The 27,158-nt window shown below is 40.4% G+C and overlaps 1 protein-coding gene across 1 annotated transcript in view; it reads right to left on the bottom strand.

The window, feature by feature from the left end:
* Positions 1 to 2,209: 2,209 nt before the first annotated feature.
* Positions 2,210 to 27,158, bottom strand: part of LOC131705081 (uncharacterized) — a 48,676-nt gene continuing 23,727 nt past the window's right edge. The window contains exons 2-8 of the mRNA XM_059007285.1: positions 21,705 to 21,750; positions 21,156 to 21,338; positions 20,388 to 20,489; positions 13,958 to 14,169; positions 12,777 to 12,811; positions 12,180 to 12,209; positions 2,210 to 2,717 (exon numbers count right to left, since the gene is read on the bottom strand). Of these exons, the coding sequence (XP_058863268.1) occupies positions 2,627 to 2,717; positions 12,180 to 12,209; positions 12,777 to 12,811; positions 13,958 to 14,169; positions 20,388 to 20,489; positions 21,156 to 21,338; positions 21,705 to 21,735 (684 nt within the window). The 5' untranslated portion in view covers positions 21,736 to 21,750 and the 3' untranslated portion in view covers positions 2,210 to 2,626. The remainder of the gene's footprint in view (positions 2,718 to 12,179; positions 12,210 to 12,776; positions 12,812 to 13,957; positions 14,170 to 20,387; positions 20,490 to 21,155; positions 21,339 to 21,704; positions 21,751 to 27,158) is intronic.

Genomic DNA, 27,158 nt, shown 5'->3' with positions numbered 1-27,158 from the left:
CTTACCAGTCTATTGCAAACTTTTGTCATGTATGTTTAATTGCTAACACCAGACTGATGTGCTGTGACACAGCGTTCACTGCACACATGACTAATTTACATATTAAATATGTACTTTTTAAATAAGCCCTGTTGTTTAAATGTCATATAAACAGTTGGGCAGTTATTGCAGTCTGTCTTTGTGATTAGAAAAAAAATTAAAAAATGACATTTTAAAAAACTAAAAGCCTAGTTAACTCATTTTATTTCCTGTGTGCATTCGTGCCTGCAAATCGATATTTTTTTTTTTTTTCAATGACCCGATTAAAGTTTATTGTAACTTAAGTACGACTGGTTCATTTCAAGATACAGAATGTATGGCCAATCAGAAACCAAAGTATTGTCATGCGGTCTAGTTTGATAAGCCGTTACTGGTGTCTGGTGTGAGAGTAATAATTTTTAACTTTCAATCCAGTGAAAAAATATTGATTGCTGGCTCAATACTAGTACATTACTATTCTGGGCGATCAAGACGAAATACCGGCAGAGATTAAAAACGCCCAAAATGTCTTGTGATTGAAGCTCTGTCCAATTTCTCTGCCATCATTAGTGATTTGTGTGACAAGCAGCAGTGGGCAGCAGTGTGGAGTAGTGGTTAGGGCTCTGGACTCTTGACCGGAGGGTTGTGGGTTCAGTCCCCAGTGGGGGACACTGCTGTTGTACCCTTGAGCAAGGTACTTTACCTAGATTGCTCCAGTAAAAAACCCAACTGTATAAATGGGTAATTGTATGTAAATTAATGTGATATCTGTATAATTTGAAATAATGTATAATGTGATATATTGTAACAATTGTAAGTCGCCCTGGATAAGGGCGTCTGCTAAGGAATAAATAATAATAATAACAAGCAGGGACATCCATCACATTGTTAGGTAAGCGTTTTATTATTGTTTTTCAATTAGCATCAGTACTGTATGTTTTAGTCACCAAGAATTTAAAAATGCCAATATGTTTTCGTAATGAGGTCAGCTGTAGAGATGCGTAGATAGTGAATTTTTTGGCCGCCTTTTATGTAGTTTTATTATCAATAAAAATACATGATTGATTGAGGCTAGCACGGAGGCTTCGTTGATTTTAATTAATTAGTAATTACAATAAAATGATGTTGATGTTTCCATCAACTAGAAACCTGTTTGAGGGACTATTTTTATCCAAAAGTAAATATATATATATATATATATATATATATATATATATATATATATATGTTTCTGTTATAATACTGTAACTTTTGTAATTGTATCCATCACACACTCCAAGGCTTGTGCGTTTTGTTGTATCATGTTATTGTACAGACCATTTTTTTCTGTTTTCATTTTATTATGACTGTATCTCAGATGGGGGTACGCGGTGGAAAGGGGTACGCAGCTTAAAAAGATTGAAAACCCCTGTTCTAATGTGATTTGGTACAATATCCTCTACTCAGCGATACACCAGCGTCACTGTGACACATTTCCCAATATTTTCCCCAAGTGACAGTGAGTATTGTAGAGACACCTTGGTTGTATCTACAGCTTTACAGTTTTGTTTTTTGTTCTTCAGAAACAAAAGGTCCGTAAACTCTGTTGGCATATTTAAAACAAACAAAAATAAGAAATGGTGGTTGGTTCTGAATCAAACATATTGACCCCCTCACTGAAGAAAATGTCCCCCTAACATTTTGAGAGGGGGCCACATTGACCCTCAGGCTGCAAGTCCTGGAGCAAACACTGCTGGGGTGGGTGTTCTTGAAAAGGTCCAGTGTGTGACGGTCAACTGCAAAGTGGCCAACCAACCTTGGTTATTAATAATAATAATAATAATAATAATAATAATAATAATAATAATAATAATAATAATAATAATCTTTATTTTATATAGCGCAATTCATGCAGCACATCTCAAAGCACTTTAGAATCTAAAAACACACTAACACATAATCATAAATAATCACACAGACTAAGCATATTAAAACATAATGCACAAAGCACATATACTATACAAATTCATAAAAGCAGATCCCCTGACATAGGCTGATATGCCAATTTAAAAAGTTTTTAAATGACTTAAAAATATCATTTTTGGAAGGGCATTCCATAACTTGGGTGCATAACAGCTAAATGCTCTGTCTCCCATAGACCGGAGCCTAGTTTTTGGGACTCTTAAGAGCCTAGCTTCAGCAGATCGCAGGTTTCGCACAAGGATATATTCAATTAACATTATCCTTTTAGAAACGCTTTTGTATCAATGGTCTGGAACCAACTACTGTGTAGTACTGAAAATGTGGTGCTAGTAATTCAGTTATGCTAACAGATGCTTACAAATGTTAGAGGATGGATCCACTTCTTTTTGTTATTTATATGCAACACAAACATTCTTCGGGGAGCACGTATTTTACATTTTGTATGCGTACATTTTGTCCCAAACACCAAAAGATAAAAAACATACATCTAAAAAACACAACCAAATACTTTACGCAGATGTTAAATCATTTTATTTGCAAAGAGGAATTTGTGAAGGTATCCTACATTCACTTTAAGGATTTTTTCTTGGTTTACAAATTGACTTGTTAAAACAGAGTGTAAAAACAAGGAGCGAGGTGTTCTTCTTTAACATGCTGTGTCTCCAGCCCTGCACACCCTTCCTTTCTGGGGCGTCATGCAGTCACAACTACATTTGATACATATACAGCAGCAGCACCTGAAAATAAAAAGTCAAAGTTTGAAAGCACTGAAATGAAGAAACACAAACATCACATCAGACTAGTATAGAACCAAAAGTAAGCTTCAGCTAGGAGAAAGTTCCGACATTTCATTTTTTACCAGGGGAATTATAACACGAATGAAGTAAAATAAAGAAACTAGGCAATAATGTCACCTCCACAGTATAATGTGCTTAATTTACATGATCAAATTGTATCTAATGCTCATTATATTTAAGTAGAAAACACATGCAGTAGACAGAACACAAATATTCACTGGTAAATTGGAAATGTTTATTTCTTGTTGGCTCTAACAATGATAGGAGAAGCACTTTTAGGTACCAGGGGCATTGGTGCTACAGCCAATTAAGCTGTATTGTACAGTAAACAGTTTATAAACTAAATAATACAATGCATTATGCTCATATTTCTACCATTTCTAGGCTGTTTTTGTAGAGATGTAATCTCATCTAAAATAAGTTACGAACAATCTTCTTAGTGACTCATGACCAAATACCCAGTACAAACTAATAATAGTTTATGTAACACTTTTTCACATGTGTTTGTCTTCTATTATAATCGTTTCAATGTCAGCTAGGAAGGAAGTCACTACCAGTGATGTAGTCAAGACCAAAATTGAGACCAAGACCGAGACCGGATATGTTGACACCAAGACCGAGACCAGTATATATGTAAACTACATAGAAAGTAATATTCAATGGCTCATAGGCTTCAATAATTATATTCTCATGTTTCCACATACACAAATAGTATTGTACTTCAAAAACTCAGACTTTTATAATAAAGTAATACAATGCATTCACTTTAAAAAATATTATTATTATTATTATTATTATTATTATTATTATTATTATTATTATTACGACTACTATTAATATAAGCATTATATAAAATTATGCTAAATAATTATGTTTACTTGATACATTTTTCAGTGGATTAGCAGAAGATGCTGGTATAACCAGAATACAGTATTGTATACATTCTGCTTGAAATAAACTGTTAGAATTCCTGCTTTAAACATTTCATTGCTCAAAAAATGGAATGTATTGGCCATTCTAAAACTTTTTAGTGCTGTCGTTCATATATATATGTACGTATATATATATATATATATATATATATATATATATATATATATATATATATATATATATATATATATATATTCTATAACTGTGAATGCCGGCGCTAAAAAAACTTTTTCTTGGGACAACTGCATACAAAAATCTCCAGTGGAAAACCACAGCGAAGGGGGAAAAAAGACAGCAACTCCCGTTAAAATCAAGTCCATATCCACACAGAGTTCTCAATAAAAGCAATAGTATTTATTTCATATCTTTAAAACTTCACGGCAAATATAGCTTTAGTGACATTAAAAAAACAAATAACAAAAAAAAAATGTAATCACGGTTATCTAGTAACAACAAAGCGAGTTGAAATATTGTGTTTGCTAGCTTTACATACAAGCTATACACATGTAAAATAATTGACTTACCTGAAAAAGGAATACATTCCCCATACTTCTGACACCTTTATGTGGCAATGCTTGCACTTTGCCATCCATTTTATTATTTTTCTCATCAATTTCAAAATTGAGAAGGCACGTGTATTGCAGAAACTGAAACTAAACTGCATATTTTTAGATTTGCTGCAATATTTAATGTGATTACAGTGACTCTATTGATCAGTAATTTCATAGCAAAATAGTACTGAAAAATAAACAAACAGAAAAGGAAAAGTCTCACGCGCATACTCTTTTGCTAGTACGGGATTGGCACATCTTCTAATCTCTCATCTCTCTAGCCAATCAGTGGCTCATTGCTGTGGTTTTACCCATGGTAAGTGTGTGATCTATGTTGAGCGGACGTTAAATGCTACTAGTGTATTTTACATTTTGTTGTAATTGAACCATATTTGTTGTCATTAATAACTGTTTATGTCTATGAGTGTGTGTGAATTTGGGTGAAAATTAGGATATCAGATAATCAAGCGTATTGTCAAGACCGGCGTGCCGAGACCGAGACGGAGACCAAGACCAGACCAGCCGAGATTGATATCAAGACCAGACAAGCCGAGACCGAATCAAGACCAAGACCAGACGTGCCGAGATCGAGATCAAGACCAAGACCAGACGAGCCGAGACTGAGATCAAGACCAAGACCAGACGAGCCAAGACCGAGATCAAGACCGAGATCAAGACCAAGACCAGACGTGCTGAGACGGAGATCAAGACCAGACGAGCCGAGATCGAGACCAAGACCAGACGAGCCAAGATCAAGATGGAGACCAAGACCAGATGTACCGAGATCGAGACAAAGACCAGACGTGCCGAGACCGAGATCGAGACCAAGACCAGACGTGCCGAGACCAAGATCAAGACCAAGACCAGACGTACTCCGCATCGCCTGGGGTTGCCTGCTGCTTCGCATCGCCTGGGGTTGCCTGCTGCTTCGCATCGCCTGGGGTTGCCTGCTGCTTCGCATCGCCTGGGGTTGCCTGCTGCTCCGCATCGCCTGGGAGAGCTATTTCTTTTTTGTCTCCTAGGGTTGCTGACGGTCCCGCTTCGCCTGGGGTCGCTGAGGGTCCGGCTTCGCCTGGGGTCACCGAGGGTCCTGCATGGGGGAGCTGCCGGCCATGAAGAAGGGAGGGAAGGTCAGGAGACCAGCTCCCCCTGCAGCAGTTTCACTGCAGGAGATCGTGTGACCGGAGCCCCAAAAAGGGGAGCTTCTGGTCATGGAAAAGGTGGGGGGAGGTCAGGAGACCAGCTCCCCCCCGCAGCAGTTTCGCTGCAGGAGATAGTGTGGCTGGAGCCCCGGAAGAGGGAGCTGCTAGCCACGAAGAAATGAGGGGTGAAGTACCTCCCACCATGGCCGCCCCTATGGACACCTTGCTCCCCCGCTTCCGGGACTTTGAGACTGAGGGTGGAGGTGGCCATTGGGGCCAAGTGTGCGTTGCACAAGGGGGGGATATGTAACAGGGCCAGGAGCCCTGTATATGAAAAGGGGGCTGGGCAAAACCCTGCCATAAAATGTGCGGTTTTTGTATTAATTATTTTTAGAATGGGGTACCCCTCCGCCTCTATGCAATTTATTATTTTGTATTTGTTTTGTTGTAATTATTATTAGTACCCAATATTATTATTATTATTATTATTATTATTATTATTATTATTATGGTTTATTTATTTATAAATATGACGGCGGAGCCGTGTTTTGTTATTGTTTTGTATTGTTTAGCAGCGTGGATTGGAAGCCCCATCCACATTAAAAACCTTGTGCAGAAGGTGACCATCTCCAAAGTTAATTTAATTGTTTAATTGTTGCTAATCGGGAGATGGTCATCTGTATATAAGCCTGCAGCTCTCTGCGCTCGGTGGAGAACGAGAGCGGAGGAGACGACAGAAATGAAAATAAAATAAATCTAGGAACAGTGAAGGCGATTTGCCCAGCCTGACCTGGAATATTTATTTTCTTATGGTGTTCATGATTATTTTGTTTAAACTTTCATCTGTAAGCAGTGTTTTTGTTAAAAACCTTTTATTTATTTGTTATTTAAAAATAAACGGTGCATGCCACGTCTTTTGCCCTGCAGTACCTGCCATTGTTTTCATTCCTGCTTCTGGCCTGACTTCACCTCGTCAGCCATCTTGTCACAGTGACTAATTTATTATATATTTATCATGCTAATATTTTACTATTTATCACCGCCTCGTCTTCCTTTTTTATACGTCTGTATAGCAGAAATAAACAAATTCCCTCATCTTCGGTGGCCATGTTTAGGTATGTGGACCATGATAAACTATGAACAAACCAATGCACACATTTACGCTTGACTTCGATTTCTCTGTCTGAGTTAGTTACGTGCGTCACAAAGAGTTCCGTGTGTAAGAATGAAGAGACACGCTCTGTTTTTGCATGCCTGACTAGGAATAGTCCTTTAGAGTCACAGACTTCCACGGAACGCAGTCAGATAAAGAAGGTGAATCAAACAACAAAAAGACTGCTTACAAGGACCTGAAAAGTTTTTGTGGGAGTCAGCCTGGGAAAAACAGAAGAGTTCTACAGGTGCTGTCTGAAGAGGTGAGTCCTGAGGAGGCACCGGAAAGTGGTCAGGGACTGGGCAGTCCTGACATCTGTAGGAAGGTCATTCCACCACTGTGGGGCGAGGGTGGAGAAGGAGCGGGCTCTGGAAGCAGGGGAGCGTAGAGGAGGTAGAGCCAGACTTCTAGTGCAGGAGAAGCTGAGAGGTTGAGTGGGGGTGTAGGGAGAGATGAGGGCCTGGAGGTAGCTGGGTGCAGTGTGGTCAAGGCATCTGTAGGCTAGTACAAGAGTCTTGAACTGGATGCGAGTGGTGATCGGTAGCCAGTGGAGTGAGCGGAGCAGTGGAGTTGCGTGGGAGAAGCGAGGCAGAGAGAACACCAGGCGAGCAGCGAAGTTCTGGATGAGCTGGAGCAGACGGGTGGTGGACGCAGGGAGGCCAGCCAAGAGGGAGTTGCAGTAGTCTAGGTGGGAGAGTACCAGGGCCTGGACAAGGAGCTGGGTGGCATAGTTGGTGAGGAAGGGTCAGATTCTTTGTATGTTGCTCAGGAAGAATCGGCAAGTGTGTGCCAGAGTGGAAATGTGCTGGGAATAAAAGAGGCAGGGGTCCAGGGTGACTCCGAGGTTCTTAGCTGAGGAGGAGGGAGAGAGTGTGGTAGATTCCAGAGGAATGGAGATAGAGAGATCAGAGGAGGGGGAGGAGGGGGGAAAGAAGAGGAGGTCAGATTTAGAGAGGTTGAGTTTGAGGTGATGCGAGTGCATCCAGGAGGAGATAGCAGACAGACAGGTAGAGATACGGGAAGGTCGAGTCAGAGGTGGGGAAGGAGAGGAAAATCTGAGCATCATCAGCATAGAAATGGTATGAGAAACCATAGGATGCAATGAGGGGGCCCAAGGAGCGGGTGTAGAGAGAGAACAGGAGAGGACCCAAGACTGACCCTTGGAGGACTCCTGTTGAGAGAGGGCGAGGTGTGGAGGTTGCTCCACGCCAGGTTACCTGGTAAGTGCGGTTGGAGAGGTAGGAGGAGAACCAGGCCAGAGCAGTGCCAGAGATTCCCAGGTCAGCGAGAGAGGATAGTAGAATAGAGTGATCGACATGTCAAAGGCAGCAGAGAGGTCGAGGAGAATTAGGACAGAGGAGAGAGAAGCAGAGTTTAGTGAGGTGGTGACAGACAGGACAGACAAATTATAAAACTATATTATTTGGTGTGTTGGGTATAATATTGTTACCACACTCGCACAAGTACAGATTTGGTTTATTTTGTTTTATTTGAGACAAAGATTCTTTAAAAATAAAAAAATAACAAAAAAAAAGTGCTGTTTATGTTAATTAGCAATTTTTGTTTATTTGTTTTCTTGTTACAATATTTTATTAAAACAAAATCCATGTACATATTATTGAAAATAAAACTACTTTAACGTATAAGTGATTCATCTCAAGTTTTCTTTGTTATTATGCAAGTATTTCATTGTTGCTGCAAACCCCTCTGAATCACTGCGTCTTGCCATGGTACCTTTCCCACTGGTGTTTGAAAGAAGTCTTTTAAATTATTTCTATTGTCAACGGTGGTTTGTGATGCCATATTACTTGACAAACGCCCTGTTCGCCATCCCCTGGAAAGGTCTGTTCATCATCGCCTGGAGGTCGTTTGCAGCTGACCCCCGGGGATTTGCTGTGGCCTCTGCTGGAGTCTGCCACACCTCCGTCAGCACGGCTGCTGACAGCAGTGCCGTTGCCAGCATTACCGCAGCCAACATTGCCAATGGCAGCATTTCCACTGCCGGAATTGCCCCGACTGGAGGAGCCAGTCTTGGAGCTGTCAGCATTTCCACTGACAGCACTGCCAAAGGCAGCATTTTCGCTGCTAGTGGTGCCACGGGAGGAGGAACTCTCCCAACTCTCAGCCTTTCCGCTGACAGCAGTGCCCTTAGCAGCTTTTCTGCTGCCAGAATTAACACTGCTGATGGAGCCAGCCTGGAAGCGGCCAGTTTTCCGCTGACAGCATTGGTACGGGGAACATTGCTGCTCATGGGGCCCTTAAGGTCTCTGTGTCTGGCTCAGGACTATGACTGGGCTTTTAAGGGGGAAGGTGTGGCAGAGTGCCCCGCCCCTGTGTGTAATTTGTGTTATATGTTGTATGTGGTGTGTTATTGTTGGTGTATATGTATTGGTGCACGGGATATAATGGGGCTATGTAGCACAGTGATTTAAAATGTATTTAGACATGAGTTGTATAATTGTATTTAGACAATAATTTCACATGCAGATTTAAATGGGTAACTGTATGGAAGCACAGGAAATGCACACATTAGTTCATGTGCCGAGATTCAAGTGAGTTATTAATTAGTAATTGAATCCCGGCACAGATGTATATATAGATGCACGAATCACTCTCAGGGTTGGGTGTTCAGTGTGGAGAGAACGGGAGAGAGTTGGGAGAAACATAAATAAATTAAACAACTGCTACACCCGCCCGCTACTTGTTGGAGGTCAGTGTTTGTTTGTATGTTCGTTTGGCCATTGTGCCATTTATTTTTAATGTTTTGTTCAACTGTTTTATTTGTTCATTTATAATTAAATCTGTGCATTAGCGCATTCAATCAACATTCAATTGTTTGTCTAGTTCCTGGTCTGACATCACCACCCGAGCAAGCCGTGACATGAGACTATAGATTCTAGTTTTTGTCAAAAAATAAAATAACAACTGCCCTTTTTTGTTTTAAGGTAATAAAAAGTGTTACCAGAACAAATCCCACTTGTGTGTTGCAATTGAATTAGTAAAAATTAAAACTATAGTATTCCACCAGTCTATTTCTGAATCTAGAAGAAAAAAATGGTTAACTGCTATAATACAGTGGTTACACCACTATCTTTCTCTATCACTCTGATGGAATGGGTTTAATTATCTTTATTATTTCACCTTGTGAATGCAATTTACCTTTTTGTATCAGTAGCCAAGTTCAACTTTTCTTGTGACCACAGTTTATTCACAATCTATTTGAAAACCCAGATTATTTTTTTTGCCTGGTATGCTTTTTATAAATAACTATTTTGCTACTTCACCAAGTCTCACCATTAAACCTTTTTAACTGCTGTGCCCTGTGGCTTTGGATTACATATACAGTATATATGTAAATAAATAACAATGTTATTTGTTGTTTTTAATTATGTGAAAAAGAAAACCTGTAAAAATGGGCTAGCCTGAGGGAGGAGCCAGGAGAAGACAGGTGTTTAAAATAGGGATCTGTATGGTTGGGGTCCCCAGGAACCACCCCCCCTTATCAGATTGGGTAGATATGTTTAACAGATAGGATTGGACATACTTGGCTGGGAGCAGCTAAGGTGAGAGGATTGACAGGACAAAGCAGGAGAAAAACAAGTACCCTGTTAAGATGAACCAGATGTTCTAGAATGACTGGTCAGTCTCCAGAGTCTCATGTGCATGGGGGGTTTCTATAGGATCTGTATAAAAAGGGTGTTTCTTTGTCTGTAGTTTGTTCAGAATCTACCATCCATCTTGAACCCGGACACACTGTCTGTAATCCACGTGAACTGTTATGTTCAGAGCCACACAACTCTGAAGCTAGACTTCGTGTTCGTAAACTTCGTATGCTGTTTCTTCTTAATAAAACTCTAAAAAGACAACCAGAGAGGTTTCGTGTTTCATCCAGATCTGCAGCGTGCGGGAACAGTCTGCACTCGCAGGTCAGCAGAACAGCAGCAGCAGCATTAAGGGCTATTCAGAGTCCAGGACATGCAACCTACTCGCAGTACATTCTAAAAATAATTGGTGCGCGTCTTGAGACGCAAGGTGTAGACGCGCGCATCAAATCCTTAAGTTGAAATTTTGTAACTTTTTACTTTCATTTCTGTAGGGAGAAATAGAAGTATATACGCGACTGTGGAAGGGTGGGGGTATTCACTGACACGGGTGTCAGAAGATTTTATTTGCAAACACTACACAGGTGTCCAGTTTTTATTTATTTTAGCCCACAGAGGGCGCTGTTGTCTGTGGCCTGAATACTGTCAACAGTAAACAGGACCACGGGGTTACCAATACAGGTATACTGTTCTGTGCACATACAAGTGCTCGAAAATAATAATGAAAACAGAAGGCGAAAGAAAAAGGGAAAATAAAACACAGTAATAAAACTACAAACAAAAGTGCCTCTTACGCAGTTCCCCCACTGCCGCTAAGCCGGTCAGAACGGGCCTCCAACCTACGCTCAGTTATCCTATGCACGGGGGTGGCCAGAGTTCCCCATAGTCCCCTCGGGTATGTAATTATTTCTTCTGTTTTTCTTTAACTTATTTTAAGGCAGGCTGTTTTCCCCAGCCAGGCTTGCCTGATCCTTGTTTTTAAACTGACCTATTCTGTCAGTCTCACAGTTCATTCCCCAACACAGCCACCCGAGTGCACAACCAAGCGCAGTTCTTATGGGCCGAGCAATCTCCCAAGGCCTGCCTCTCAGCCACTCAGAGAGAGGGAAAGCTCACACACACCCTCTTCCCCACCTCTCCGTGTCATCGCCATGACCGACAGGCGGATCCCACGAGACTGCTGCCCTCCACCTGCAGTAATACGGATGTGCCAAATAGTCAGTCCAGATCTCCCCTGTTACAGCGACAGATATGTTAAAAATAAAAAATAAAAATGAGGGGAAAGAGTGGGGACGCTGGTGGAAGTAGGAAAATACCAAAATATATTGAACTTTTGAGCTGGCTATCCAAATTTATCAAACACAGGGACACAGATTTAAATGTGCCAGAGCAGGACGATGAGGTATGTATTGAAATAAATAAATCAAACAAGTACAGTATATGCAGGCTTGCCATAAGGAATTAAGGAGTAGGAGTAATAAGAAATAAACAAGTATGTTAAATATATTCATGAACAGAAAATAATTCTAGATTGATATAATCTTTACTCCATCTAGCTTTCATTTCTTTGTCACAAAATAAAAACAGACATATTTATTTCCGTAGTAATATTATTTAACTTAGAATATGATAATGCGGCACGTGTATCTTTCATAATGCTGTTTGCCATATTATAAGTTTGTATATATAGGCTATATATAATTACGCATTCACAGATGAACTTGAAGGTAACTTATTGTTATATGTGTTTTGATAGATACAATCATGTTGATGTCTTATTCAGTATTATTCAGTTTGAGTTAAAAGTAATAATATACTGTAGTTTATGACATAACAATGAAGTTTGAAACCTTTGTTTCCAATGTTTTTTCTTATGATTATTATTTTATTACAAGTAGCCTATGCTATGAAGAAGTTATGATTATTATTTCAGAACCCAGCACCACCAGACAATGCTGAAGAGAGTGAAAGTATTTGCAGCAACACAGAAAGTGCATCTGTAGGTCAGCTAGATTACGCACCTGTTCAAGACTCCCAGGATGCACAATAAGCTAGAAAAGAAGAGAAAGAGTTTAGATCCTGTGGAAGAAGCTTTGCTAGACAGGCTAAAAAATATAGATACATCAAAAGAAAAAAACGAGGATGAATCTTTTGCAAAATTCACCTCTGTTTCTCTCAGCAAACTCTCTGAGTGAAGTAGATCCCTGGCAAGGTTCTGAATTCATAAGCTTCTGTATGACATGTTGCAGGTGGATTGCACCCAGACCTTGGTGCATACTCCCTCAAATGTGCCATTAAACTCCAGTACGTCACACCCCTCTACTTCATACTTCACTGAGGAATCCTCGGAAGAGCATCTTTCCCAAACCGGTCTGCACTTACCACATGCAACAAATTGGCATTATACTGACTTATAAATATCCTACAAAAACTAATCATTGGAATGTAAATGCTGCCACTTGTTGACATTCACTTACAAAATTATAAAACTATATTATTTGGTGTGTTGGGTGTAATATTGTTACTGTAAAGAACTGGGCACTATTGCTGCTCTAGGGTGCTGTGACTCTACTTGGAGCAGTATTAGTAAAGTGCAAGGAAAATCTAATAGTACTTACCGTGAGAAGAGGCAGGAGCAGCAGCAGGCCGTGTCCTTGTAAAGGAAACAGAAAAGGGGAAAAGTTGAGTGTTTAAACAAAAATGAAGACCATGGGATATTGCATGGGAAAAGGGTAGCATTGATATGAAATGCTAGATCTATTTTTGCAAAGACTGTCCAATGTTTTCTGCAGTATTTTAAAGGTTAAGTTTCAATTTTCTTTTTCTTTTGAGTGGCAGTTTCTCATATTGTTGGCTGCATGGCTGAGGGCTCAGTGCAGTCATGAGAAAACACGTGCATGTGTGTGTCCGCCCTGGTATTTAGAGCTGCAGGTGCCCATTCATGAATAGGAATAGGACAGAACTATTGGTGCTGTGACTGCTAGAGTTTTCTCTTACAGGCCAGTGTGAATGCATGCTCTAGGCATTTATTTATTTAGTCATTTATTTTAATTTTTTTTTTGTTTTGTTTTCTTCTGTTTTGCCTGTAAATAGTTTTGACTGTCCCTTGCTTTTAAACCACACCAGCTGTGGTCCTGAGGAACGCTCTGTTTTGTGAAGATTTTTTTTTCAAATAAATAAAAGCTGTTTTTGGACTTTTGTTGTGTGAGAACGTCTCTTCAGTCTTCAGCACCATCAGGACCCTTCCTTTAGTCTGCTGATCCTTAACTATACAGAATAACATCCACTAACTTACAGAAGTTTTCACAGAAACATATTGTACATTTCATCTTGAGAATTACAATTATATTACTTGATATTCTACAGTAGATGTGTTCTATTTCCGGGACAGTATTTATCACCTTGATTGAGTGAGTCACTGCAGTTCAGTTACAGAGAAGATCTACATACTGTAGCACTAGTGTCTGATTAGCATGTTACAGAAAAGCAGCCCGAATCTGTGCACATTACCTTGTACAACAGCCAGCCAGATCGCATGAAAGTAGTCAATAAAAGAAATGTCACTCTGCTTTCTGTCTGGCGTTTAAACAGGATATATTATATATTCTTTATTTCTCAGCCTCCTGAGCTCCTTTCCAATTACCTATGTATCTAAACTCACCTAACCAAAGATAGAGTAAGCAGATCAGACAATGTAATGTCTGTTGCAGGCAGCTAGAACAGTAGAGCAGCTCCTAAACACAGACCAATCAAACAATAAAGAATGACAATTATATTTGAAGCTTCTTACTGTTTGTACCTTTTTTATTAAGTGAACAAGCTTCTTCACAGACTTCTCGTTTTCCTCACAGTTACACAGTTGTTGCTTGCAGTTCTTTTCAAGCCAGTAGCATGCAACGATGGGTAACTCATTAGGGATCCCCAAGGGCCGGGGTTTGGAGTAGAGATCACTGGAGTCTGGTTTTTCATATTGTGTTAATTTCCTAAATACAACCACAGCATCATAGGAATCTTAAAAACAAAACAAAACAGAACTTGTTTTTAGTTTGAAAAATGTACAACCCATCCACGTTTTCTACAGTCAGTACTCACATATTATTATTATTATTATTATTTGATTAGTTAGCAGACGCCTTTATCCAAGGCGACTTACAGAGACTAGGGTGTGTGAACTATGCATCAGATGCAGAGTCACTTACAATTACTTCTCACCCGAAAGACGGAGCACAAGGAGGTTAAGTGACTTGCTCAGGGTCAAACAATGAGTCAGTGGCTGAGGTGGGATGTGAACCGGGAATCTGCTAACAAGCCCTTTTCTTTAACCACTGGACCACACTGACCCTATAACATTTTGATTTCAGTGACAGATAAACGAGTGTGAAGCATATGTGATTATTCCATCTGATTTGACGTGTATGTAGCTGAGTACATTGTAACCACAACCCCCTGCCCTGCACACACACACACACACACACACATTTCATATGGAAAGAAAAATATGTCTTGGGTTTGAGGAACTGTGCAGGGAGATGTATATTAAAGTGTGTTTTCTTCTTTTCTTTGGCACTGTTGCTGTTTTCTTTTTCTTATTTTTTTCTTGTGACATAATGAGATAGATCAGATAATGTGTGGAATGTGACTCTTAGCCCAGTCACATTCCACACATTACTCACACAAACTCACTCACTGAACCACACCCCAAACTCACTCATATCCACTCTAAACAATACAAAAACACAAAACCACCACAAAATGGGCTACACCCCATCACACAGCAAAGTTAAATTAAAATGATACCCATACACAGAACTGCGTAAAACATAAAAGGCAATGCAATTTAGCAAAAGATTAAAAGAAACACCAGTTTCCAGAATTAAAACAGTATCAAAAGTCAGTATTCAAAATTGCAGAATATAGTGCTTGATAAGGCCCTAATGTCACAGTTCACTTGCAAATAAAAATGCACAAAAGCAACTAAAGATCACAGATTTAAAAAAAAATGCATCACAGTATCTAAAACTAATGATTAACTTTTACATTACAGTCGCTGGTCTCGTTTGCTTTGTTTTGATTGCATTTTCATCAGGTGAAACTGGAGGAAATGCACAATAAAGACAAAAAAACCACGGGCTGTGATGGATAATTAAATTAATTTTAACATTGAAGAGATGGGCTTTGGATCAGAAAACTGGTGACGGAGTTGGAAATCGTGTGTGACAGGTAAGTGCATTAATTTGTTACATACCATTTTAGTTCAATTTGGCGCCACAGCGTTTATTTTAAATCATTTAATAAAATAGTGCAACGTTTGTAAAGCATAGTATTATTCATAAAGGGCACCCTCGTTTAAGGGCCACAGTCATTTTAACCCCTTCAGACCTAAATTATGTTCCAAGGTTGTGAAAAAGATAATAATGCCTTTTTCCCATCCTTAATGCAACCAAAAATGAGACTGAATAAAAAAAATAAATAAATCAGAACTCCTTCATTGTTAAATTTTTTGTCCATTTGAATGGACATCGGGTCCAAACAGTTGTAAAATACCAATAAAATACCAACATCATATAATAGCGTCATATATATATATAGCCTTATAATTGTAACATTGACATGACATGGAACATGAACTTGAACAGTTTAACAGTTTTTCTTTTCATTTGTAAGGTATAACATCATAGATTTTTTTTTGTTTGTTTTAAAAAGCTGGTTACAATTTACCAACAAAAAAGCTTGAGAATCTCATAATTCTGTCACTTTAGTCTCATTTTCTGTAGACATCTTTGAAGCAGTTTCTCTGTGACACAAAGCAGAAGTGCACCTTGCACTTGTCACAGTAAACATGCATTTTTCCAGAACAGCCTGGCAATTTGCACCTTGTTGCTTCTTTTTTTCCATCATAATTTGGCATGTGGTCCAGCATATCGGTCTGCACCTCTTGAATGGGCCATCTCTTTTTTGCTGGCTCATCATGGGGAGTTGGACTCGTACATGGAATGGGTGTGTTGGAACTACTCGGCCTCCCTCGTTTTCTCAATACGTGGGGCTTCCCCATTAATTTTGAAGTTGAGGAGATCCATGATTTGCTGTGGCTGAGTGCCCTGGCATTCTTTCTCTCTGCGATACTCAAGCCAGCTGTTCACTACAGCAACATCAAAGGCATGAGTAATCAGGCGCAGTGGCCATTTGCGGGACCGGATGTCTATCCTGTAAAGGCTGATGAGTTGATCAAGCTTGTCCACCCCTCTCATGACCTTGTTGTATTTCTTCAGTTTGTGAAGCTTGACCTTCACAAACTGCCTCTCTTCCTGCTCCTACCTCTCAACTTCGTCTTCATCTCCAACAAAGTTGGAGGCCAGCACAACAGAGTGGTTACCACACTTCACTAGACCCACCTTTCCATTCCTACTCTTCCCTTTCTTTGACATTTCCTTGTCTGCCTTCAGTGGGGGCTTCGCAAAGCGGCCACCCCTAGCTGTTCTAGCCGCATGGATTTTCTTTTCTGCCAGCACTTCAAGGACATTGTAGGTGGTGAAGTTGTCAAAAAAGAGCTTGTGGTTAGGAGTCTGGATTCTCTGGCACAGGTGGGTGACGACAGCTGCTTCGTGTCCTAAAACCATCTTGCTCTGCTCAGAGAGCTCTGTTGTGGCACCTTGATAGATGAGGAAATCATAAGCAAGGCCACTTTTGCCACAGAGGAAATACACCTTGACTCCCCATGGTTCTGGCTTCCCTTTGATACTGAAGAACATAAAGTTTCTCCCTGAAAGGCACAATCTGCTCATCAATAGAGAGATCTTCCTCCAATTGCAGCTCTAGCCATCATTTCCTTATGGAGTCATAGAGGGGTCTGACCTTGTAGAACACATCAGTCTCTTCAGGAGGCCTCTCATTGTTGTTCACCACATGCAGGTTGGAATGAAGCTGGAAAATTGGTCACGAGACAGGGTCATTCCCGGAAAAGGCCAATATTGATACTGGAGGACCAGTACATTCGCACTCTTGGCAAACCCAGTACCCCCATTGCCATATGTAGACCGACAAGGACTTCAGTCTCAGAAAATGATGCATGTTTAGTTCAGTTAATAATTAGTTCAGTCTACAGGTAACCAGGGACCGAGGCAGATAGGCAAGTTCCTGCTTCAAGTAATTTTAAACTAACTACATTTGGTAACATTGTAAGGTGGTGTTTGAATTAGCTAAGTTAGTGTGTGGTTAGTACCAGGTGAGTGGTTAAATTGATTAGAAGTTGATTTGCTATTTGATTGGTTTCCACACAGTTTAGTTGGTTCTTTTGCCACGCAGTTGTAACATTAATCAAGCAGCCTATTTCGGCTACCTCCTCCCTCGACTCCCTCTGTCCCCTCACCTCCCGACCTGCTCGCCCCTCCCCTCCCCAACCCTGGCTCTCCTCTGCGCTCCGCTCAGCAAGAATCATACTGCAATCTGCTGAAAAGAAATGGAAGAGAACCAAACTCCCTGCTGCCCTAGACCTTTACCGCACTCTCCTCCTTCTCCTCTACTCTCTCCTCTGCTAAATGTACTTATTTCCAATCTGTAATCCAAGCCTCCACTAACAACCCACATAAACTATTCTCTACCTTCTCCTCCCTCCTAAACCCTCCCCCCCTCCTCCTCCCTCCTCTATCTCCCCTGATGACTTTGCCTCCTTCTTCTCTTCTAAAATCTCAGATATCCGCAAACTCTTTAACACCTCTCCCTCCCCCGCACCCCCTCCTGCTCCAACCTCTACACCCACTGCATCCCCTACTAACTCGCCCTCCTTCTCCACCTTCTCACCCCTCTCAGACTCTGACATCTCCTCCCTGCTCCAGGGTCACAAACCCACCACGTGTGCCCTGGACCCCCTCCCCACTCACCTCTTTCAAGCTGCTGCTCCTGCTCTACTTCCCTTCATCTCCTCCCTTCTCAACACCTCTCTACTTTCTGGTCTCTTTCCCTCTGCCTTTAAAAAAGCCTCTATCACTCCCCTCCACAAAAAACCTACCCTCGACCCCACCTCCCTCCAGAGCTACCGTCCTGTCTCCCTCCTACCCTTCCTCTCCAAAACCCTCGAGCGGACTGTACACCGCCAGCTCTCTGCTTTCTTGTCCAACCTCTCTCTGCTCGACCCTCTCCAATCTGGCTTCCGCTCTGCTCACTCCACTGAAACTGCCCTCCTGTCTGTCACCAACTCACTTAAGTCTGCCCGAGCTGCCTCTCTCTCCTCTGTCCTAATTCTCCTCGACCTCTCTGCTGCCTTTGACACTGTTGATCACTCTATTCTACTATCATCTCTGGTTCTCCTCCTACCTCTCCAACTGCACTTGCCAGGTAACCTGGCGTGGAGCAACCTCCACACCTCACCCTCTCTTAACAGGAATCCCCCAAGGGTCAGTCTTGGGTCCTCTCCTGTTTTCTCTCTACACCTGCTCCCTGGGCCCCCTCATCGCATCCTATGGTTTCTCATACCATTTCTATGCTGATGATGCTCAGATTTTCCTTCCCCACCTCTGCCTCCACCATCTCCTCCCGCACCTCGCATCACCTCAAACTTAACCTCTCTAAATCTGACCTTTTGTTTCCCTCCTCCTCCCCCTCCTCTGATCTCTCTATCTCTGTTCCTCTGGAATCTACCACACTCTCTCCCTCTTCCTCTGCTAAGAACCTCGGAGTCACCATGGACCCCTGCCTCTCTTAATCCCAGCACATCTCCGCTCTGGCACGCACTTGCCGATTCTTCCTGAGCAACATCCGAAGAATCCGACCCTTCCTCACCAACTACGCCACCCAGCTCCTGGTCCAGGCCTTGGTACTCTCCCGCCTAGACTACTGCAACTCCCTCCTGGCTGGCCTCCCTGCGTCCGCCACCCGTCTGCTCCAGCTCATCCAGAACTTTGCTGCCCGCCTGGTGTTCTCTCTGCCTCGCTTCGCCCACGCTACTCCACTACTCCGCTCACTCCACTGGCTACCGATCACCGCTCGCATCCAGTTCAAGACTCTTGTACTAGCCTACAGATGCCTTGACCAGACTGCACCCAGCTACCTCCAGACCCTCATCTCTCCCTACATCCCCACTCAACCTCTCCGCTCCACCTACACTACAATACTGGCTCTACCTCCTCTATGCTCCCCTGCCTCCAGAGCCCGCTCCTTCTCCACCCTCGCCCCGCAGTGGTGGAATGACCTACCTACAGATGTCAGGACCGCCCAGTCCCTGACCACATTCCGGCGCCTCCTTAAGACTCACCTCTTCAGACAGCACCTGTAGAACTCCTCTTTTTCCCCTGGGACACTATCACCCTTCCTTAAATGCGCTTTATTTGCTCTTACTTGCCCCCTATTTCACTGCATTTAATCCTGTACTTCAGAGTACTGTAATCTGCCAAGTGTTTAATCTGTAGTATTTTGTATTTAATCATATCTTGATGTAACTATCACTGTCACTGTTATCTGCTGTATTATTGAATTGTATTTTGCCACACTTGTACTTGCTTGAACCAAAGCCATTGTATTTATCTTGCTCTTTTTGTATTACTTGTACTGTAACACTTGAAATGTATTTGCTTACGATTGTAAGTTGCCCTGGATAAGGGCGTCTGCTAAGAAATAAATAATAATAATAATGTTTATACCCCTTGACTGCATTTTGTTCTGCATAGATGTTAGTCATTGTTGTCATCAGCTCGAACATCTCACTGGGAACACACTGCTTGAAGTAGCCATATGGTGTTAGTGGCTCAGGGAGCTTAAGAGCAGGAGCAGGACTTTCCCATGCCGTGTTTGCACGAGGATCATCCTCAATTAACAGGTTTATATCTGCCTCTTCAGGCTTATAATCCTCACTGTCTTCCTCATCCTGACTTTCCATTGCCTCAATCTCAACTTCTTCCCTACCAATGGTACCTCTGACTCATCCCTGTCTTCCCCTGAAATCATTAGCAAAAACTTATCTGTCCATATATTCCTTAATGTATCTCCTTAATGGGAACACTTTAGCCCTTACATAACAACTTCATAACACATTGATAAGCCATACATAACATGTTAGTAACCAATACATGAGCATTTATGGAGTGCAGGCTGACATAGGTTGAGCTACTGCTGTTGAAACCTTATATGTGACATTTTCTATTATTTTATTTATCTTAAATGTGATATTATGTGATGTTTATACTAAAACATGACTTTTTCAATATGACATTTCTTCCTAACTGACTTTCTACACTCACCAACTCTTGGAAATCTAGCAGCATCTTCATCCATCCCCGAATTGTCAACATCAGTGGCATTTCCATTGTCAATTAGTTCAAGGAGTTCAAAGGCTGTAGATTCTGCATATGGAATATTTTCAATTTATTATCAACTTGTTCTGGTGTACTGTTTTTATAGTAGTAAGGTCATTCATCAGTACTGGAGAATTGAGTTTGATAACATGGTTTTACTGTATTATGAGCCACACAGAAATCCTGTTTTTTATTGATGGTAGAGGTAGACACATACAGTAAAGCATGGTTTATTTAAATTACAGGTACTAGTATTTAATTACATTTTTTAAAGCTCTGTACCAGCATAGTGTATGATGAAGCAAATAAAGTAGTTTTATATCAATCCAGGTGCAGGATCTAACTTTGGTATTTAATTTAATATAGGATGTATTTATTGTGCCGTGATCATTTCTAGTGTATTGAAGTCCATCACAGTACCAGCTCAACAGTGGCACCAGCCAGATTTAATTGAATTTACATTTTCGCTGCAGGGGGAGGTTGGATTATTTAAAGTGGCTGTATAAACAAGTGTTCAGTTGCTTCCTCTTTCTAGCAATAATTTGCCAATAAGAGGCAATAACAAGGATTTGAAAGCCTTGGATATCAAGCTTTAAAAAAAAATGTAATATATTAGATTCTCATTCATTTTCAGTTCAACTATGTGACAGGTATGGTTATGCATTTTGCAGCTTTATTAAAGAGATGTTCAATAAACATGGCTTATATACTTACTGATATTTCCAGCACTATTCAGTGCACTCTTAATGTCATGGAAAACCCGGGTAACTTCATGAACATAGAGAAAAGACGGCTTCTTAATGTCAGTACGAACTGATACTTCATAGTTTCCTTTTTTTTCAATCTTCCTTGTAAATTGTTTACAGATCTCTGTATTTTGTCCTCCATGTTCATACACTAAAATTCAGAAACAAAAAGAAATATAGCTGATTGATATAAATTTACAACAGTTTCTTACAGCACAGCCAATTTCCTTTCCGCACCTTTCCTCTTAATAATTGTAATAACTTTCCTTATTACTATTATGTTCAGCCAGGGAGATGTATATTGGTCAATTATCTACGTCCTCAGAATTGACTCGTGTTTTTTTTTATTATTATATCTCCAGGATGTTTCTATTTCTGAGTCAGCTCTCCACCTGCCCTTGAATTTGGGCTTGATTCTGACCAGACAAGAAGGGAACATTTACACAGCTGAATCCAGCTACTCCAAAAACACACCCAATATATCTTTATTTTATGAAGTACATATAAATGGCATTACCCTTAAACGGTTTGCTTCGACCACATCCCATTTTATTCCTCCTCTCCTATAAAGAAAAAAGAACACAAACTTTGCATTTACCCTCAATGCTAATCTTGAAGAATATATAAGAACATTACAACTCTTAACACTACTGAATTAAACTAGATGCCATTCATGTGAAATGCTACGTCTCTTAATTTTTGTAAAGACTGGCCAATGTTTTCTGCAAAAAAAAAATTGTTTTGTTGTCTATCTTTTGAGCGGTAATTCACATTGTCAGTTAATTTATTTCAAAATGTCTCTATTAATGTACGAAATTAAAATAATTACCCAACTCTACTTGTACATTAGTAAATGATTTTTGTAGAGGTCGGTTGTCATACATAGTTCAGTATTTTTTTTTAACTTGTAGAATTTAATTTTAAAAAATTGTGTGGATTAGTGGTTAGGTGGGATCTGGACTCCTGACCGGAGGGTCGTGGGTTCAAATCCCAGGTGGGGACACTGCTGATGCTGTACCCGTGAGCAAGGTACTTTACCCAGAAAAAACACAAAACAATATAAATGGGTACCAGAATTTGTATGTAACAAAATACCAATTGTAAGTCGCATTGGATAAAAGCATCAGTCAAATAAAATGTTATGCAAAAGAATGGATGAAGCTGATAGCTGATCAAATGATAACTTTTAATATATGGGTAATCAGGATAATACATCACGCCTCCTATTTTTGTGTCGTCTGCAAATTTAACAAGTTTGCTTACTATACCAGAATCTAAATCATTAATGTAGATTAGGAATAGCAGAGGACCTAATACTGATCCCTGTGGTACACCACTGGTTACCTCGCTCCATTTTGAAGTTTCTCCTCTAATCAGTACTTTCTGTCTTCTACGTGTTAACCACTCCCTAATCCATGTGCATGCAGGTAGCGCATCTGTACTGGAATCTGCACGGTCAGGGTTCATTCCTGACTTACATTATCAGGTTTTTTTTTATTTCCTTTATTTATTTGATACACATTACCACGTGTCACTGGTCTGGCTGTGTGTGTGTGTTTGTGTGTGTGTGTGTGTATGTATGCCTGTGGGCGTGACTGCAGGCTGTGCATGTGACGTAACCGACGAGGGACTGGCTGAGCAGAGGTTGCGTCATAGGCTGAACCTGTTCATTGATGATTTTGTCTCTCATGCATTTTCTGTTGTGTTCGTTTCATGAACCGGGTTCTCTTAGTTTGCAAAATCAGATGAAAACTTTTTGGGATAACACATAATAATTATTTACAAAAGTCTGTTACTGGTTAAAAACTGCCACACCAAATAACACACATGATACTTTGTGCTGCATTTAAGAGCAACTTTAGTGTTCTCGCGTGTAAATGGTGTAAAAGGTAGCACTTCTGTACTGGATTCTGCATGTCCTGGGTTCGAATCCCATAAGGTTTGCAAAGGCTTCACAGATTTCTAAATTCCACACCAATTCCATGAGGAGCAGCCCTCTAATACACCAAGTACAAATAACTATCACTATTTGCTGTGTTGCATTCTAATCTGATATTGCAATGTCATATTATACTGCATTCTGGAGAAGGGGTTGGAGCATTCTGTGGCTGGCCGGACGTCTTATCTCTCTCTCTCTCTCTCTCTCTATATATATATATATATATATATATATATGAACCACAACCAATCGAGCCAATAACATGTATAAATAATACATAAGCTTTACAAGTCACACGAATTCCGCTGCCAGGAGTATTTAAAAACCTCGTGCAGAAGGTGGCCATCTCCCTTGTTCGTTAATTGTTTACATTGTTGCTAATCGGTAAATACTCAGATGTATAATAACCTCCAGCGCATCCAGTTCGTGCTGGGGTGTTTAGAGAAGGAACGACAGCGACAACGGAGAGTAGAAATAAAAGAAAGACAACAAAAACGAAACTTAAAAAGAAACCGTCAAAGCTGCTGCCCAGCCTGACCTTAAAGGACCTGTGGTGTATTGGGTTCGTGATTTGTTTTGTTTATATTTGATTTTTGCTCTGTGATCAAAGTTTTTAATATTTTATTTTATTATTTAAAAAACTAGCACGCCGCGTCTTTTGCCTGCAATAATGCCTCTTTGTTTTTTGTATGTGTTTCTATTGTAAACTTACCGCCACAATGTGTTGACAAGTCAATAGGAAAATTCAAAGTCTCGAGATAAGTTATATGCAGTTTGTAAAACTTATAAATGAATTTGTTTTATTAAAGCTACCATGATTATAATTCCGGCACAATGTTAATATATGACTGATGTCACATTCTACCGTTTATTTTAATTATATTAAGCTGTATTAATAGGGCTGTGTTTACAGATAAGTCGTCTGATTCATTAGTATCTACATATGGAGTTCAAGTGAATGGGTATACTGTACTGACAAAAATACTTACTGATATGGCGTCTGTTATTTTTTTTTTTTTAATTCGTAACTACATTCATAGTTATAATTAAGACCTAAACTGATAAAATCCACAATCGCCAATCCTCAATAGGTGGCAACGAAGCAGCATGTGTATTTAAAACACCTATGGAGTTTTTTTTTTTTTGTTCACTGTTCACAATATACATGATTAACCAAGGTGTGCAATATAACTAGCTTATGTGTAATATAACTGGGCTACTATTGATGTGCAATAATTATTATTTATGTGCAAACTATAATGAGTTTATCAAGTGTGCAGTATGATGTTTTTGATTCAGCCAGACACACACACGCACACAAACTCAAACAAAGAGCCATTTAGAGCAATGTTAGCCTCTTATATACATTATTTTCAAAGTCTATATGACTGCATACTATTTAGAATGTTGTGTCGTGGTCAATATGGTGGCCTTTGGTCACATGGTGTGGTGGCCATCTTGGATTTAATTAAAAGTTTGGACAATATTCAAAAGTCTTCTTCCCATGAACGGTAAATAGTACAGCTGTGAAAATTTTTATACATAGTGTGCTCATGTCCACGATTGATTCTACTTAAGGAAAAATGGATCAGTCACATGGTGTGGCAGCTATGTTGGATTTTGCATGAAACGCTTAAACAAGAACTCCTCATGAGCCCTTTGGCCGATTGATGTGAATCTTGGTTATACGATAACTTTGTACTGTCCTCTAAAAAAATTAGTCAGGAAAAGTTCCTACATCAACAAACATGACCGCCATGAACCACTCAATATGGGTGACATGCCAGTTTTTTTTTTATTTTTCACCCTGAAATGACATATTCCCACCACTGGGGACAGCTGTTAGCATGGAAAAATCCTAAAGCAGCCATTTTTCGCTGGTACAGGGATTGCATTATTGAGGAGTTTGGTGATAAAATGAGTGATCAGGAGATGATTGATCGGTATGTACGACTATTATTATTATCTATTTATTAGCATAGGTGAAAGCTATAGTGAACGAAAGGGTGGGGTGGGGCTGGAGATGCCTAGTGAGTGCTTTGTTGATATGCAGGGCCTTTTAAACCCGTTTGACTGTGGAAAAACAAATACTTTTAAACAGCGCATCTAAAATTAACTGCACGTGTGAAAATAAATTGGACCTAACGTGCCTGAGACGTACTTAATAAATGGACTGCAAAGGGTTAAAGCCAAAAGACATGAGTATTATATGAAGCACAAACTGCAAAAAGATAATTGCACACCAACAGGGACGAATGGGAGAGACACGGAGGGCTGGTTGATGTTGATAAACAGAATAGTCATGTGACGCTACCTACAAATAAAAAGTGCCGTGAACACAAAAAAAGGAGGTTTTAGTGAAAATGCATAGTAGCCAAGTTAGAGAGTTTGTTACATTACAAAACAAAACAGATGCCCTTCTTAGTAAAAGAGCTGTAAGGACAATATCTCCCAAAAGGCAGACATAAGATGTGGCACAAATCAACACACAAACACAGAGGCCTACTTTTGGGAAGCCCTGTATGACACTACTGTTTTGTCATTCATTCCCATGAATGAAAAAGGACAAGGCCAGATTCTTCACTGAAAAACCTCAAAAAGAGTGATGAACGAGAGCAACCAAAGCAAAAACAATGCTTACACATAAGGCAATGCCATGAAAACATCTGTCGAACTGACTCCAACACTGATCTTGTTCCTTGTGTACTCAACAGCCTTGACTGCATTGTTTCAGCAGACCCAAGACATGCACATGCATTTATGGACAAATTTGATGACTGTGTGTAACAGGGCAAGCAATTTGTTGCTAATCGGGAGATGGTCACCTGTTATAAAAAGCCTGCAGCTCTCCAACTCGATGGCGGGTGTATGAGGAGCGAGAGTGGAGAGAGCGAGGAGAGAAACGTAAGAGTAAAAACATAAGAGTAAAAACATAAAGGATCAGTGACGGCTATTTGCCCAGCCTGACCTTTGTTTGTGTATTTTTGTGTTCGTGATTTTGTTATGTTCAAACCTTTTATTTTCGCTCAGTGAGCAAGTGTGTTTTTTTGTTTAAATATTTATTTTACTTTTGTTATAAATAAAAACGGCAGCCAGCCGATTCTTTTGAACTGCAGTACTTGCCTGGTCTCAGTTATCCTTCCTGCTTCTGCCTGACGACACGCTATCCTGTCACATGGTGACAATGAGGTTTTTCACGCATCCAACAAAGCTGTCCAACACATTAACTGCTACATGTCTGGGAGCACTTGTAAGTCATCATTTCACTACCTCCATACACTTGGCTGCCATTTTCCTCATGTAAGATAAACTTGTTAGCAACATTTATACTGTGGTCACAGTGTACCAGAAAATAATGTCTTTAACAAAAGCCTTGGAAGAAGGTGATGAAGACACTATGATGCAAACCTTACTTGACTACATCACATTTGCATCCCAATGACGATGAGGAGCACTTCCTAAAGTAAGCATCAATTCTCAAAAAGTATCACTCGCAATTTCTAAATTTCACGCAACGCTCGGCTGACACACCACAACACACTTGTGCTTCTTGTGACAAGCTGTGCTACAGAAGAGAATGCGTTGAAATACATTGTTTGCAAGCAACACCAGATAGCCAAAAGTGGATGGATTGAATGATTTACTTAGCTAGTATCGACACACCAGCGAAGCACATTTGCAAATCTTGCCTGCAAAAATTTCACTGCCACAAACTGCCACCCTGATGAGTCCTTAACCAAATGGCAGTTCCCTGGATTCCTGCTGAAATTTCGTTCCTGAACATGAAAAGATTCTGATTCAGCATGAAAGGCTTTTCAGGCTGTCTCAAGAATGTCTCCAGTTTCCACCAACAAGAATTTGCCTCACCAACAGAGAGTTCAGAAAGTGCATGGCCGAAACATTCACCTGCCCTTGTCTCTCCAGGAAAAACTGAGTAAACTGCCATCTCCAAAGCAAGCTCTGCCACATGACCTGGAACTCCACATCTTGGTATGAAGTGCACCAGCCGTGTCCAAAACATTTTGGCTGGAC

This window comes from Acipenser ruthenus, chromosome 34 (assembly GCF_902713425.1).
Source record: "Acipenser ruthenus chromosome 34, fAciRut3.2 maternal haplotype, whole genome shotgun sequence".
NCBI classification, from domain to species: Eukaryota; Metazoa; Chordata; class Actinopteri; order Acipenseriformes; family Acipenseridae; genus Acipenser; species Acipenser ruthenus.
This window is presented reverse-complemented; position numbering and strand designations above follow the sequence as displayed.